The sequence below is a fragment of the Stylophora pistillata genome, chromosome 4, assembly GCF_964205215.1.
Source record: "Stylophora pistillata chromosome 4, jaStyPist1.2, whole genome shotgun sequence".
NCBI lineage: Eukaryota > Metazoa > Cnidaria > Anthozoa > Scleractinia > Pocilloporidae > Stylophora > Stylophora pistillata.
This window is the reverse complement of record NC_142522.1, coordinates 29,705,952-29,723,451: the sequence shown is the minus strand read 5'-3', so window position 1 is coordinate 29,723,451 and position 17,500 is coordinate 29,705,952. Positions and strand designations below refer to the sequence as shown.

Genomic DNA, 17,500 nt, shown 5'->3' with positions numbered 1-17,500 from the left:
GTAACACTTATCCACTGGATAGCGATTTATCCGTTGGATAGCGTTATCCGCCCTTTGAACAACCGGAGCCGGATTGTTATACGTCTCGCTTTCCGTGCTTTCTGCAACAACTTTTTATCCGCTGGAGAACTATTCAGTGGATAGCCTTTTTATCCACCGGATAAGCTTATCCAGTGGATAAATTTATCCATCCTTTGAACGACCGGGGCCAGGACTCAGGAAAACAAAACTTACTGTTTCCCACGGGACCATACCTTACGTCTATATTATTAACTCAGTTGATAAAACCAAATTATCTTGTGGCACCCCCACCGACGCAGCACCACAGTCTCTTTAGAAAGTTACCCCTTTATTCATTTAGCTGCTGAAAAAGCTCGTGGGTGATGAAAAGCGCTGATTGGTGGTGATAACTGCACAGAGCATAGTAAAGAATTTGAACTAGAAACGAGGGACAACAAATTCAAAGGGTGGCAGGGAGGGGTGCTTCAGCTAAGAAACACCAATTTTTAGCGTCTTAACCACTAGGAGACACCCTTTCCCATAACAATATGCACTTCTATTTACAATCAGTTAAAAAAAACAGCAGAGTTCCATCATTTCGATACTCTTAAACATCACTTAAAAGGTTTGAAGACAAGTTTCCCGTTCTTTTGCACACTTCTAAAACATTGCTGTGCCCTCTTTGGTCAAAAAAGGAATTTAGATGTCGTTGGAGAGAGCCTTCAGATTCATGATAACACAGGGTGAGTAATTACATAGGTAAACCGATACCTTACATTTGACTGATAATAGCTTATCCCTCCTTTCTTTGGTGAAGTGACTGGGGTAACCGTGTTTTAAATAACGGGGTAAGTTTCATTATCACTGGGACCCCTCTCCAGTCCAAGAAGGGCGGCCTCTTTTTACGGTATCGCCATTGCTTTAGCTTCCCCTTTAGAGTGCTAATTACAACGTGGTCAGCGAAACTTAAAAATCTGGGATTAATCAGTTTGTTACTCGCTCTCTCCACATACCTCGTTTTGGTGAAGGCTCGTCTGGTCCTTTAAGCAAACCATCACAAGAGACAACGGATCCCTAAATATCAGATAACAAATTGAATCATGTGACGTTTGGCACATAAGAATCAAATGTTTAAATTTTAGGGCCCCATTGTCCCCAAATAACTACTCCGAACTGGGAAAACCTCTGTCGAAACAATGACAGGATGGGTAAGTGGGTGGGTCAACCTAAAGTTAGCGGCTAGTATTATTGCAGCTAAAGCTTCATTCGATGCTTCGTCGTCCTGGAAAAGTAATTCAAAGAAATTCATGGCGTATTCTATCATTATGGCTCTCAGCAATCTCTATGGGCATAAAGCTGACGAATTGTATGTCGTTGGGACCCACAGGTCTCATCTCAGAAAAGTGATGTAAGCCTACTGACGTTGGTGTTGGTCTTCTTTTTTCAGCCATTAGAGCTAACCTTGTTAAGAAAAGTAGCTCGTCTTTCGTGAAAGACGCCCTGCGTGACCAAGCTTTACAGGGATCTAGGTCTCTGCTTGCTTTATACAGGAGTAGGGAAGATTCTTTTTTTCATGCTTCACTCAAAGTTTTCTTTAAGTATTTTATCTAACTAGAGTGGAGAAGGATCCCCATTGTTAATAATCACTTACCTAACAAGACTTGGCAAACAGGACTGGCAGTAGAAATGCCCACAGCTTGTCTGCATGGCCTCTCGTAGCAGCAGGTCACAGGAGTTGCAGATGTACTTTATTGCAATGGAGTTCTTGTCCACACTCGAGATACGATATCCTGGCATTTTTAATAAGATGTCGCTTCCTTCCCCAGCTTGTGGACGGCTGTGCGAACATCAACCAAGCCAAACTTTGATAAATCTTTTTCAAATTAGAACGTCCACGTTCGAGATTCAACAGTTTCTGATTCACCGAAAAACAAATAAGTTAGTGATATATTGGTCTCCTCTCGGCACATGGAAAAAAAAAGAAAATGGTTACAAAAACTTACACGTTTATAGAAATCACTTGTGTGATGGCTTTTACTGCCCACCTAGGAATAATGAGGGGTTGGTCATCGGAGATATTGGGCCTTAAAGTACCCGTATTTTTGGACTTTGTCAAAACCAGAAAAAGTCGTCTTTATTTAAGCGAGACGTAAGGGAAAAAATGGAATAAAAAATTAAAAAAATTCAATTTTCTTGAAGTCTGATAGATATAGAGTACAACCCAGTTGATTGAATTTGCAGATGGATCTTCAGTTTGTCACAGCAGCAATGCAAAGTTTGCTAATTAATTATGCAAAAAATGCTGGAAATGGGGTTTTCCCAGGGGGACCCTATATCTCCCAGGGAATTAAATATTTTGACCTATTATTTTCACACATTTGTTAACTCATGATACTTAGCATTTGTGCCAAGTTTGAGCCAAATCGGTGACTTGAGGTTTATCGCCCCCTGCCCGGTTTTCTCGTGGACACGCTCTTAATCATATAGCAAGTAGTTGCCCTTAATTGAGTCAGTTTGCATGTAAGAGGGAGCATGTAATTGAGATCGCAGTCCCCGAGACGCAGTGTTTAGGAATAGGAGGGAAAAAGGTGATAATTTCGTCAAAACCTAGCAAGAGACAGGGAAATGTTGGGAGTTCGAGCCAAGATACTGCTAGTAGTTTCGGTGAATTGGGCACAGTCCTAGGGAAGCAAGACAAAACAATCTTGAAAGTAAACATTTCAGTGCACTCATACGAAAGAAACCACTCTTCTTGAAATCACTAGAATCTTGAAAAAGTACTAAAGCACTGAACGTCGAGATAGGAAAGTTTTGAATTGTGGGTAACATAAGACAAAGTAACTTGTTGCTGTCTGGCACCTAAAGAGATAACCCTGGCCTTAAGATCGCAGGCCAGCGCAGTTATGAATATAATAATAAAGCTAATAACAATGAAAATAATAATAGTAGGAAAACGACTGATAACACTGACAATGGTTTTAAGAATTTTGATAATGAGAACGATAATGATCATCATAATGACAATAACAATAATCACCACGATGAAAGCAATAATAACAGGATTTTAGTTAACAATAATATCCATCATTATCCAACTACACTTAAACGAGTACAAATAACGCCATAGACGAGTACAAATATCACGTGGTATTTATGCTCGTCTATTCTAGTACCGGTTAAATAGGTTTTCTCGCATCGCGCAAGCGAAGAATTGGATTGTAGTTACGAAAAAAAAAGAGGGCCGGCCAATTTGAATCATATTTCCGACGAAGAATAGTCAGAATGGCTGGCAAATATAGATCCAGGTTCATTAGATGAATAGAACGAAGAAAAACAGCTTGACGACCAGAAAATTTCTTCATTTAATAAAGAAAATAGAAACAGCAACAAAACAACGCGCCAATTCCGTTCCGCTTCGCATACTTCTGTCACGCACTCCCCATAAATAAATGTCCGCGAAATTCGCTCGCACTGAAATAACAGTTTGGCGTGTTGGATAATAAATAACTTATTAGACGTTTTATTGTGTAGTATCGCTGAGTATTTTTACTCGTTATTTGTATTTTGACTCGCCCTCCAGGCTCGTCAAAATACGGCACAACTGGTAAAAATACTCAGCGATACTACACCACAAAACGTCTAATTAACAATTATTCCACGAGCGCGCGTTGGATATGAGATGATAGATAGCCAACGAGGCGCGTAGCGCCTCGTTGGCTATAATCATCTCATATCCAACAAGCGCGAGTGGAATAATTGTTTTATCAAAAAAAAAAACGCCCACAAGATATTAGACAAATCTCGACTTTATTTTTGTAGGAAGAAACCGGATGTCACAATGTACAGATGTTAGATCATGGTAAATTGGCTCATATACCATAATGGCTAAGCCAATAAAAAGTCTTGAATTGCATTATCCAATGATCTAGTTTTTAATAATAAGATATATGTATAGGTCACGTGGGAAAAGAGAGCATTTTAGTATTTGAATCAGTCACTTATGCCGAAAAGGGCCGCTAAATTTGCGAACCGACCAAGCACCTTGAGTTATTCAATAGAATGATGGAACGGGGGAACGGTGGAAGATGAGAAAATTATTTACAATAAACAGGCGAAAATTAAGCATAGGTAATCATTGTTGGAGCTCAAAGGAGGCTTTCGAGCAAGCGCCTTCAAATTATTCTTTTGTCACTATGTTATCATTGTCGTTACTGTTATTATTATTGTTACTATCTAATTATTAGTTGAATGTCAATTAGACAATATATTCTGGAATCATCTTTTTCTTGTGGAACGAAAAAGAACAGCCACCAAGGAAAGAGACAGACCGACCTAAACTGCACCTAAATCTTCCCCCAAACACCTAAATATACAAAGAACATCCCATGAAAACCCCCAGCCATCTCAATAGTTCAGTAGTCCGAATATCAATTTCACTGATTCATCGTCACAAATTACATACTCTCAGCTAACAGTTACCATTTTTGCACATACTCACTATCCAATAAATCATACAATATTCACAACTTCCCTAATCAATGTCCTCATTTGTACTTTCGTCAGTTTTATTGTCAAGAAACTGTATCGTGTCATAATTTCACTCAAATTCGTTCATCTAGACAAATCTATTTTTAATTACGCTTCATTATTCTTTTGATAGTTTGATATTCCTCAAAAATAATCAGCAAAATGAAGAGAAAATCAAATTTTCGTTTTAGCTAAGCTAAACAGTTTGAGTTGGAAACGCTCAAAGGACACTTACCTAAAGTAATGCTATTTGAGCATATTTTTCAGAGAATAAAATGATTTATGGCTAAGGCAAATATTTTTAACCTCTTGGAATTGCTTCTTCATGCCTGACCTTTAGGGAAACAATGCGAAAACAAAACATATTGACAGGAGGCATACCTCCCGGAAAGTGTTCAATTTACTTTAGTGTTAAGAGTAGATAAAGGCACTAGGATGTAAGATTACTGCTCAGATTGAAAACAGGAAAGAAACCTGAAAACATTGAAGAATGGTTATATCATTCCTCACATAAAAACCGTGTGTTTCTTCTTAATCGCAGGTAGTCGAGTACAATTTGGTGTTAATAACTAAGCACGATAACTTTTTGGAATAAGCTTTTCGTGATCTTTGAAAAAATTTACAAGTACCTATTTACACCAAATTTCACTCAAAATCACGTGATCACTTATAAATAATCTTTTTTATGAAAAACTATCACAGGCCCAGTTCAGACGTCGTGTTCCGGCCTACCGTGTCTAACTCAACTCAGAAATTAGGTTCGACGAAGGCACGACAGAAGAACAGCGTCTGAATTAAACTTTTTAATTAAGTTCGGCAAGCAATAAGTTCGATAAGCTCTGCCGTGATACTCATTGACTTTTTTGGTAATTCCGCTGAACCGCGTATAAGGCTTTCATATGTTCAATTTCTGAGTGGGCTCAAATTATAGCTGGTAATTGGCTAACAATTTAACAGTTTTGACAAATGACGCTTACTTAACTCAGATCAGCAAAATTTACTGATGGCTGTAAAATGACTGCTTGCATACGCTTTGCGGTACATATTGGATATATAAGGTACATATTGGCGGAAAGAAGGGAGCTCTCTATACCTAGTTATTAAATATTGAGGAGTATAATTTATGAAAAAAGGAAAGAAACGCCAACCAAAAGGAATAGCAACAAACAATCATTATTGCGTGGCGTTTCCTTTGTCGTAAAGTTTCACATCAGTTAGAGTGGTCGCGACGACTTGTATTTCTTATCCCACAATCAAGTCTAATTCCAGCGAGTCTTATCAAAGACGTTTATTGCTAGTTCTTCGGAACACTTTGCCGCAAAAAAGAGGGATCATTACCTCAGCTAGCATCGCATTATGAAAATATTTATTTCATCCTATTAATATCATTCGTTAGTTCAATTTTTATCTACCCAAAGCGAAAATCAGATTGATGTGAAGATTATGCAAATCATCTTATATTTCTATTTTAAGTGTAACTTTAGATAGAAACGTGCAGAAGTAATATGTGTAAAAATTTCACTCGGTAGGCGATTGCACTCAAACGGTTAAGATCGTAACTTCTGATCGAAGTGCCGTTTAAATGATTCTTTAGGCATAAATAACTCTAATAGGCTCAGACCAAAATTATACTATCGGTGCATAGTTCGTTTCCAAGAAGACCATTTTTGTCTTACTGTCAGGAACGAGTTTCGAAAATGTACATTATTTGTCGACCGGCTGCCCTCAAATTACGCTTAAACAACAACAAATTTTTATGTTTTTATCTTCTTCAATCCTACTTAAATAGGTCTGTGTAGAAATATTGCTTGGACTTATGTATAATACCGCGACGAAAATGCACCGCTGGAAGCCACGGCGCCAATGGCAAGAAGGCGTCAAAAATTATTTTTTTGATTAAATCTCAGTTGACAAACTAAAAAAAATGTACTTTACTGAAACGAGGAATTTATCTAGCCGATAGAAAAGAAAAAATCCTCAAGTTATTTTACAAAATTGCCAAATGACCAGAGTGGTCATTTGGCAGTCCAATTGTCTAAATGACCAGAGTGGTCATTTGGACAATTACGACTATCAAAACTGGGCCTTCAAGGATTTGACAATGTTAACCTCTGAAAATACTGAAAAAAGATAGACAGTCAAAGACTGCAAGTGGCTGCCGGTATATCACAATTTTTATAGCATTGAAAAGAACTATATGTTACATAATTATACATAATGATTGCGATGATGCATGGTGTTGCGAAATACTTCTCTCATATGCAAAACAGAAACTCTGCCGCATCCCAAATATTTATGAGTACACTGTTCCACAAGAACAAGATGATTCAAGAATATATTGTTTAATTTACATTCAACGAAAAATTGAATGGTAACAAATAATACTATCAACAATAATAATAATGATATAAAAGTAAAATAATAATAATTTAAAGGGGCTTGCTCGAAAGCCTCGTGTTCTCCAATACTATGGGCCTCCAAAATGATTATCTATGCCTCTTTAATTTCGCCTGTTAGTTATATATAATTAGCATAGCTTATTACAATTCCATTTTTCAGACCTTTGTTTCATACAACAAGGCACTCTGTGGTTTAGGATATTCCTTCATTCGGCGTCTAAAGATATTCTGCCATTCCGCCGATCCACCGTTTCTCCGTTCAGTTATTCTGTTGCAGAGCTAAGTTGCATTGCTAAGTCGCTAATTCAAACAGTAAAATGCTCTCTTCTCAAAGAAAACAAGAATTCCTTGAAGCTTCCATGATGTGCGAATAACATCTATTGAGAAATTTCTGCTCATATGAAAAGTTTTAATTTAAATCATGCGTCGATGGATGTCGCTATGAAACTATTTTGAGATGTTAATCGTCTTTAGTAGTGTCCTGGCAACAATTGAAAGATTATATCTTCGGATCTACATAATTTGCTGATTTAACCGGTAAAATTCTCTCTCCTAATAGAAAAAACTTTTCCTCAAAGTTTCACGATGCGCCGATTGTTTGTTTAATAGCGCACAATCCTGAAATGATTGTGAGATGTTTATCGTCTTCTGCTGTCTTCTGTAGTGTCACAGCAAGAAATGAAAAACATAATTTTCTAATGACTATGAGCCAGAACTCACAAAAGGGGAGCACTCAACTGTGAATCAAGTGCGAATCTTGAGCTACTAAGATGCTCCGAAAAGAAACAACAACAAAAACTAGCACCGGAAAAAACTGGATCAAAATCGGTTCGAGATCGGAATTCTATTGTTACACTCACTCACTCATCTCGAAGGTATATCATGATGGCTTCGCTTCCTTTAGGAGGCAGTAGCTGCAAAAATTCTAAGCAAAGTGTGCAAAAAACCAAGGTTGTATTGGTGACCACTCGACTAAGAAATATCTTTGACCAAAGTTTGAAAAATATCGATTTTCCTGAACTAAAATGCAGCGGAATACATCTCAACCCTGTTTACACAGAACAAGCCTTTGGTAGGAGTGTAAAGTTTCGGTTAGGATGAAAAATAAGCCAAGCTAGCAAAAGAAAAGAAATCAATTATCAGATTATAAAAACCTTCACCCATCACCCCCTTCGACTGATTGAAGGAGTGGCAGTTTCAAATAAACGTCACCAAACAGCATAACCATTGGCTAATCAGTTTGATGTCATTGTCACGTGCTTATCGTACGAAAGACGCTCACAGAATGCCACGTGGAAGAAAAGATTTGCCTGTAGGTCGCACGTGGTCTCACTACGTTATACCAACTCAGAATATTTTCGTATAGAAGTGCCAGAAGGACGAATCCCGTCGAGCACTGTCAAACCGAATTGCTGTGACTGTAACATAGCTTCAATATTACAGGTATTTCAAAGAAAACGAAACTACTGCTCCCTAAGAAGGTTAGATGCGACGAACGTTGTCGATTAAAGCGATGCGAGTATCGCTTAGTCGAAAGATGTTTCCTGCATAACATAAGTTTTTCGTTTAAAATATTCGGTCAAATATCAAATTATGGCAAAGTTGCGGGACCAAGCCCGCATAAAAGTGAACATGTTTTATCGACTGTCGCTGTTGAACAAAGAAAACATCGCAAATCCTTTTCATTCGCGAGTCGTCGCTCCTAAGACATATTTAATGTTCAGGAATAACCATACAAGTATGTAGAAATCGAGAATTACTCGACATAACAGATTCATTGCCATTTCGAGACAGCCTCAAAGGATATGCTACGAACGTAGTCGGTGAAACCAGCGCGGTTTAAATCATGTCAGAAGAAAAGCGAGATTCGGCATTCATGATGACAGATTCTCATTAGCATTTCGAGAGAGCCTTAAAAAAGGTAAAATATGTTTATTCCTTTAGAGTGGCCTGCACTGTGCAGGCGTTTTATTGGGGCCAGTGGACGTTAAAAAGCGCAATAAAATTAAAAACGACGGCTATAATTTTCGCAAGGAAGATCTAATAAAATACTGGGCATTCGCTGGCAAAAATTGCACCTGCACTACAGGCTACCTTTATAGCAGAAAATTTATCAAACAATGTGTTTTTTTTTTATACATTCACACACTATCAATTCAAACAAGGGAAACACCTAATATTATCGAGTGAAACAGAGACCTAGGAATAACTTTATGCTCACGTAGCCACAAAATAATGGTCTATCAAGCATAAATGAAAACCCCAGGTGACGACACTAGACGTAAAAGGTAGCTAGCGATTTGGAAAATCAATTTCAGTTACCTTGCTGTTTTTTCACTGCACGTGTGTGATTTTGATTATTTACGTAAAGTAAAAATACAGAACTATAGTAATATCAGGAAACTTCAAAACACTCTTTTTATCCTTGATGATGTAACTTTTGGATTTCCTCACACCCGGAATATGTCTCATGTCTTATTCGCTGCCTTCCCTATTAATAGTACCAGCTCTCAGTAAGTGCTCCGATTGTTGTTGTCGTAGCTTTCCGTATCACTTCTTTCATGACTCTGCACTAATGATAGAGAAGAGCAGCAAAGGTTATCTTTGCGTTGGATTCGTGACATCACATTCACTTTGGCAGGGCGGATTAAACCGTGAAACGATGTTTGTAGGGAAGACCAGGCTATTCCCCGACTGAAAACTAAAATTATTTGGATTAAAATCCTTCAAGGATGGTCATTGGAAAGTTTCACGAAATGAGTTGATTAAAGTAGTTATCATTGACTAAACAAAAGCGGCGAGACGTTGAGTAACACATGATCGGCATGTGTTAAAATGTAGTTTCATGTATTTCAGTTGGCCATGAGCTACGAAGAAGCCGTAAGACAAAATCAAGAGGACACTAACATGTGAAGGATCAAGCAACGTAGGTTTTTAATTGTTTACTCAAGTAGTTAAAGCTTCTCTCTTCTTGCTATACGTTAATAATAATTCCACGATTTATTAGAAGGTAAAAAAGTCAAACATTGTATTTTTCTTATATGGATTTGGCCGGCTATAATCAGTTCCCTCGTAGATGAAGTTTATCGTTTGAACGGTTAAGTCAAGGTTTTAACCTTTTTTAATGCCTGTTAAATTAAGGCATTAATGCAGATGCAAGCCCCTTCAAACCTCACGTATACCCATTTCATCAACGATTCAAACGAACCGTCAGAAAAATCGATTACTGTTTGTTTCTTCCACTTCTATGAAATTGAAAGTATTTTGAAATTTAAATTTATTTTGCGACAAGCGCAATATCTGTAGTATGAATAATTTCCTACGTTTCATAGTTTTAAAAGAAAAATTCGTGTCAAAACATTTCCTTAGTCAAAGTGATCGCCTTTAATTTATGCACCACAAACCGACCGTGCAATATTACATCAAAATCGCCGTTCGATCGTGAATATTTCACAATAATAAACGAAACACCAAAACAGAATTTTTTGTCATCACTATAAATAGTATTTGGGCCTCGTCGAGTAGCAAAAATTGGGATAAAATACATTAAAAAAAAAAAAAATATATATATATATATATATATATATGTTCCGCGACACGAATCTGCGAGCATTTTAAGCGAGTTTTATACGGATGTATAGTACGTATTCCGTCGCTTGTATTTATCAATCGCTTTTATATTCCTTTGAACGTGTCGACTTATGTTTCGAACTAGTTTCCATAACCATAACATCATCATTTCAACGAAGCGAAGCGAAGAATAGAGAAGTGATTACGTAAGCATCTTTATTCCTTGATTTGTTTGTTTTTGAACCATGCTGTACCTGCTATTAAGCAACTGATATCACTGCAAAGCCTGCCACAACAGCGAAGAACGCAAAGCAAGTAAAACACGATGCTTTGACTATATATGCACATTTTGTTCCAGAGGAAGGTTGGTTTCGTAGGCAGAAAGTGTACGACGGCCCTGCACCTGAGGAGTGCGCGACATTCGGCAGACTATAAACGAAAATTTGTGAGACACTTACAGTTTCCACTGGATTTTTCTCAGATTGAACCCAAATTCTTTGCCCGCCGCACCTAGATATATTTTCTGTCATCAATTCGGCTGACTTGGTTTGTCTTTGAATAGCAATTACGTATTTTCATCATACTTGCATCATGTGACCGATAATTTTGAATGTTGTTTGCAGAAAAAGCCAATAAATCGAACCCATATACGGGTTATGTATCATTTACTTAACGTGGTTAAGAAGTAACTTAATGTGAGCTTTGAACTTAACTCCGTATTCGAAGCCTATCTGTTAGATAACCTTTCAACCTCGAGAATTCACTTTTTTTATCATGTACTTCAATGTTTGAGAATACGGTAGAATGGTCAACGTATCAAATGCTATTGACATGATTTTTTTTCCAATAAAATGACCATGAATATTCTTTACAGTATTAGTTCAGCAAAAGATCATCACATTTGATTTCACTAAGAACGTAATGATTTAAATAGCTGAAACAGTAACAACTATGCCGTCGCAATTTCAATAGAATATTTCTGTTCCGTTTTGTTCCACAAAGAAGATCAACCAAAAAAAAACATGAAACAGGGAGATAAGAGTATCATACCCGTAACCGTTGGATCAAGCCAAGAATGAGTAATTTAACAGACAGTAATAAGGTGAGCAGTACAAAGCAGGTAAAACCATAATTGGCTTTGAAGAGTCGCTCTAGAAAGCGAAAAACTGCCTTTCGAAAAGGACAACGGCACGCATTCGAACGAATCCAGTTTTCCAGTACATTCAGTTATCTGAGAAGTTTAGAGCTGAGTACCACTGATAGATAAATCCATTTTAATACTGTTGTAGACTTGCCTGCTTAAAAAGTGCTGTGATATGCCAATTAACAGTTTTGACCGATATGAATATTTATTCACAACTGTGTGTTCTGAGACCGCACAATTGGTATAATTGCACCACAAAATTGATACTAGGATAGGATAGGATAGGATAGGATAATTTTATTTATACACGGTTTTTCCATCATTTGATTTAGTTAATTCTATACTAGAAACCTATCTATCTAACTACAATGATAATTTGATAATAACAATTCAAATAAAAGAAATAAATAAAAATTCTGCTTTTCATGGAGGCCATGTCTAACCCTTTACTTAGAATTAAGATCTTACCTTAACTCACCAAGTTTAGTATCTAATAGGAATCCACATGTAATATTTCTGTTCGATGTGATTTACTTTCACTAGGAATCAGAGAATCATAAAATCCTGAGAAAAATAAAAATACTTGCATATGTTAAATTATCACATTCGCAATATTTCAAACTGGTAATCAAGAGATTGAAATAGCATTCATAGTCCCTTCACCTCCCCTCTCCTTCTTTTGGACCATCGCTCATACCCCTGGTACAAATTTTTTTCTCTCCCCAGCCTTCCGCTGCTGTGAAAATCAGACATGGAGGCTACAATTTTTATCCAAAATAATACTGAACACTCGCCCGACAAAATAGGCCATTTTACAGCTGTGTACTTAGTTGCCAACCTTTGATTCAGAGTGAGGCCTAAGGTGACCTTGTTGTGATAGAGACCAGTATCTAGTTAGCATGATAACAAACTGATTTACATTTGAAAAGCAGCAAGGTTTGTATCATAACATGTTCACCTCTAGCCTCACTCCTGCTCAAAGGCTTGGCAACCAAGCACACAACTGTAAAAGGGACTATTACGCCTGCCCTGTACGCTACTGCGAGACCAGATTGGCCTGGTACCAAATTTGACCACTGAATTTTCACCAAAATCAATAAAAATGCTATCTATCCTGGGTAAAAGAGGGAACTAAGATAAAAAACGAAAACCTAGTTCATGTTCTTATTTTAGTCCTTTTGATTTAATTTTTTTAATTAGTTGATAAACAAACAAAATGCCACTTTGAAAAAGATCCTATTTGAAACCACTGTGCCATTGACGATGCTTAGGTCTACCAAGCCAAGAAAGATTAGTAAGAACTTCGATGAAACGAATTTGAGAGAAAAGTGTGCTATCTTCACATTATATACTGTGTACAAAGAAGTAAAAAGCAGGGTGTTTTGTCAAAATATCTAATTAATTTTCTAACGTTCATGGATCAAGCTATTGAATGTTGGGAAAATATCTATCGTTTGAGAATAAAACATCCCAAGAAATGAAGCAACATAAAAGTCAGACTGTTTGAATAACTTTGAAAACGAAAAATAAATACTTACACTAAAACAGTTGTAACCTCATTACCATAACGCCCATGGATAGATGTTCCAACTGAAATAAAGAAAAGAATAACTTGGACTTTAAATGGAAAATATTATGATGTTAATAATTAAAAGATTTCGACTGACTGTTGACATTCAGCAGGTCAAAGAAACGTCCAGGGTTGTTATCATTCATTGTTTATTTTTATTTTGGGTCAATTCTTCTGTTCTCTAGTTTTGACGATTTAGCATTCATTCACCTCTTAAAAACTATTTCGTGGTGAAATTAACTCTCCAAGGGCTTTCCTCGTATCTCGTTCAATGATTTATCTGAGAACTTGTTGATGACACGCTGGAAAGTTATTCATATGCTAACGAAACCTCAAATAAAGATACTTTCGAAACACCTTAGTGTGCATAGACGAAGTATTAACAAGTAGCGGCACTAATAAGATGACGTGACAAAAGCTGCTCATTTTCCTTCTGTTCCTCTCCAGTGCTGATAATCAAATCTACAATTACGCATTCTTGGCGGGAAAAAAACCGTTTGCTAGCTTTCTTGCAAGCAGTCAGTATTTTTTTTATCAAACGGAAAGGCCCTTTTTATTCATTATTGTCATCATCAAAATGCAGCACAGCTGGTCGTGAACCTTTATTATACATCCCCATCTTGAGCCGTGTTTCGTATCTCTTAGGGGGGGTCTCGCTGAACGCGCCGGAGATACGTTGATGGAACATCAGCTTTGCAGAGCAGGGCTTATGCTAAGTAATAGGGCCTGTTAAACATGGAGCTGGGGAACCCTAGATTGGTAAGGTAACCCGCCTGTCCGTATAATCCCAGCTTTTATCTTGATTGATTTTACATGATAGGTGGGGTAACCCGCTTAGGCGGGTTGTCTGTTCTACCGGGTAGGGTAACCATGTCCGCCAGGGTCGCAATTTGCCATTTAAACGTTTTAAGGTGGGGTAACCACCGAGCCGGGGTTGCGGTCATGTTAAATTAAAAGTGCGCCAACAACGTCACCCCAGGATCCCGGGGTTTTAAAATAGTATGTAGACGTGGTCACCAACCTGGATTCTCCACCCTCGTGTGAACAGATCCCTAAGGTGGTATACGGCGTTCTTATTCACCAGATTATTCTCTGGTTTCCCAAGGATGTGCCCTTAAAAGAGGGCTGTTAATGTTACATAATCTAAAATTAGCTGGACTTGTCTTACCCTCTCAAGGACTCCAAGTCGTCGCTCGAAATTAAGTCTAGCCTATTGGTGCTTAGGATTATCTATAGCAACGGGTGGCAAAGCTCTATATATTGTATTATTGATCAAGCCTCTAGGTTAATCTTCACCCTTCACGTCTATATGTATTTTGATCAGGACGAAGTCATTCGATAACGCAAAAGCCTGATGCTTGTTCAGCTTATAAGCATATTGCCACTCGTAGGCTTTAACTCTCATGGTTTAATTTTGATATTTCACACGTATTAATGTCAGCACTAAGATTTTGGTACACACGCGTGCTTTAAATTCCTTTAACGGTTAGTGGTAGTTTTTTTTTTTTCTGATGTCGAGATGGAGTAAGTCATGCCTATTCAAGCAAACTAAATTTAGGCAATGAAAAGACTTCCACGAAAGAGCGCGGAGTGAAACTGGTATGTGAGATGGGTCCGTGTTCTAAGTCCACCATGTTTAAATTTGGGACCATAAATGACTGACGCTATATACCCTAGCAACTTGTTACCTTAACAAACAAAGCATCATAAACGTGTCGTAATTCCAATTCGAAACAATAGGCATTAGGCAGGTTTTTACTTAATACATAAGTAAAGCGCATCTAGTCAATGCATTTTCGGTCGCGGTCATTCCATTTCGCAAAGTACATATGTGTCTCCCAACAGTAGGAAGAAATTTGAATAATTCGTCTACTTGGCGTGGAATATCAAGGCAGCTTTTCGTATCGAAGTTTCTGACGCATATCGCACGGATTCGCGAAGGCTTTCAGGTCATATAGACAGCAAAGGGGGCTCACATTATTTTACGTCTTTAACCAGTGAGAGCAAAATAAAGTGAACGACAAAAAAAGAATTAAAAAGACAAGAATTATGAGGAAAATGCATATTTCAATTGATCGTCATCAAGTGACCATAGACATGTCATTGTTTTCCGTATTGAACTAAAGCTTGCGTTACCACATCACATCGCATGATTGTATTAAATGCCGTAAGTCGTGCAGTCACGGTTACAAGAAAGATGCATAGTTAAATTTCAATGAGTACAAGGCATGTCGATATTTTCCATACTGTTAACTTCTAGATCACCTTAAGCCACACTTGTGGGTTGAAGACTGTTCAATTTCCTCATTATATTTCGGAATTTTGGGCAATTCGCCAACAACAGCTTAAGGAACCTAAAACATTCAATGTGGTAAAAGCAAATCATGCGCGCAATATGTATTGTTCATCATAGTCTCTCAATGTTAGAAAGGTGTTCGATAACTAAAACTTTACGTCTTCACTGTCTTGTGGTTAACTTGCCAATGAGGTGATTAATTTGATATTTTTCTTTTTTCGAATTTCTGAAATTCACACCAGTCACGAGGCTTCTTATCTATTTAGATGTACTGCTTCGGTAAGCACAAATTAGTATTGAGTTCGAGATACTCATGTATTCAAAATACACGCAAAAGAAGCTTTTTAATTCCCTCTACAACATGTGAAATGAAATACCCCAATCAACTATGCAGATAGAATACACTCGATTACCAAAACCATATGCAGCTAGATGACAGGGGTTACAAAGGACCCACTGTTCCTTACAAATTATGGCTGCAGAATAAGCATTGTGCGTGCTACCTCTTTCGCAACCTGAATTTATCAATCTGGCGGGAATACCCGAATTTATAACTGACGTAATGTATCCAAGCAGACGTAGTTCAGATGAATTAGCGAACAAATGACAAAGTCTCCAAATTACAAACCTTTTGTTAAAGTACAATCTGCGCAGTAGCAAGCAGTGGCTTGACCCGCCGATTTATATCTGTACAGTAGCCTTTTTTCTTTCCTAAGCGATTGCTTAGGTCTTTTTTTTCATATCCAAGCTTGTTATCTCGACGTAGCAATGACTAATAGTAATGCAAGGAGTTTTCTTCGCGCGCTTCAGTTAGGTGATTAACTAAAGCTTTCAGGCATTTCAGTGCTCTGTTTACATTATTTACCAATTCTATAGTGGGGGGGGGGAGGGGGTACTCTAAGACGAAGATTCCATGCACGTTCTTTTAGTCTTTGCATGGGGGGCTTCCTCGTGCGAGGAGAGGATGTGGTTATGCGTTCATTCACAACGGCCTAACCACAACTTTCATTTCCTTTCGGCATTGACAAAGCGGTAGGCCATTACTTTATATTGAATTTGTGGTTAACTAGAAGCATATCTGCGTGAACTCGGGCTTTCAATATCGCACATCTGGAGTTTAGGGGACTGCCATACTGCCATTGTTACTGCCCTTACGCAATTTCATCATTGCCGGTCACGAATAAGTCTACTTGTGTTTATTTTTGTCTGCTAGAGTGTAATGAATGTTGTTATGGTACTAGACAACAATCCAAATAATATATTACCATATGGTAGTAGTTCCTGTAAATGCCAAAGGTTGAAATTCAAGTACTTTTCATTGACTTTGAAGGTCAAGTTTTAGAAAATTGAAGGACCACTTTTGGAAAGGTTTGCATAAGCAATATTAAAATGATTTAATATTATTTCTCAGCTTTTCCATGAAAGGACTGTAATTTTCAACTTGAAAAATGCTAAAGAAAAAGCATTGCGAAAAATCAAGCATTAGTCCTCAAATTCAAGTACTTTCAAGGCCTTGAGTTTTTAATTTTTAAATTCAAGCATCTATGGGTACTTTCAAGGCTTTTACAAACCCTGAGTAGGTAATGTCTTTGTCTTTAACTGCAAGGAGAAGGAGATTTTTTTTATCTATTATTGGTACCAAGTCATAGTTTGTTGCCAAATGTTCACCCAAGGAGAGTTGTCAGAAATCAATTGATTGAAGCAATATTACTGTTTAATAGTTCATGCTGTTTTTAATAGAAAAATATCTGACTATTTAATACTGCTGATGGCCACAACAAGAGAAACAGTGCTATTTACAATTTTAGTATATTCAATTAGAGGCATTTGACTTTCATTACATACCAAGAGGGAATACACATATTTTTACCTTTTTGTGGGTTTTAAAATACATGTCATACAAAAATCTGAAAACCACATCAAAAACCCTGTGCATTCAACTATTATTTCTTACAAGATTTTTGAGAATTGATTTGCTGTCAACTGAATCAGAC

At 37.4% G+C, this 17,500-nt stretch overlaps 1 protein-coding gene and 1 long non-coding RNA gene across 13 annotated transcripts in view; one reads left to right on the top strand and one right to left on the bottom strand.

Moving 5' to 3' along the window:
- Window positions 1–17,500, bottom strand: part of LOC111321141 (TNF receptor-associated factor 2) — a 61,842-nt gene that overhangs the window by 27,435 nt on the left and 16,907 nt on the right. For 3 of the 12 annotated variants that reach the window (XM_088756243.1, XM_088756237.1, XM_088756246.1), the window contains 4 exons: window positions 13,179–13,230; window positions 12,109–12,204; window positions 1,652–1,915; window positions 1,014–1,074 (listed from right to left, as the gene is read on the bottom strand). In XM_088756243.1, the coding sequence (XP_088612369.1) occupies window positions 1,014–1,074; window positions 1,652–1,797 (207 nt within the window). In that variant the 5' untranslated portion in view covers window positions 1,798–1,915; window positions 12,109–12,204; window positions 13,179–13,230. Of the gene's footprint in view, window positions 1–1,013; window positions 1,075–1,651; window positions 1,961–10,954; window positions 11,091–12,108; window positions 12,205–13,178; window positions 13,231–16,134; window positions 16,275–17,500 lie in introns of those variants that run through there. The other 9 variants (XM_022923932.2, XM_088756238.1, XM_088756239.1 and 6 more) reach the window with 9 other exon arrangements.
- LOC148733259 (uncharacterized) overlaps window positions 7,888–17,500 on the top strand; it is a 14,293-nt gene continuing 4,680 nt past the window's right edge. Inside the window, exons 1-2 of the long non-coding RNA XR_015999772.1 lie at window positions 7,888–8,369; window positions 9,783–9,852. This is a non-coding gene — a long non-coding RNA (uncharacterized LOC148733259). The remainder of the gene's footprint in view (window positions 8,370–9,782; window positions 9,853–17,500) is intronic.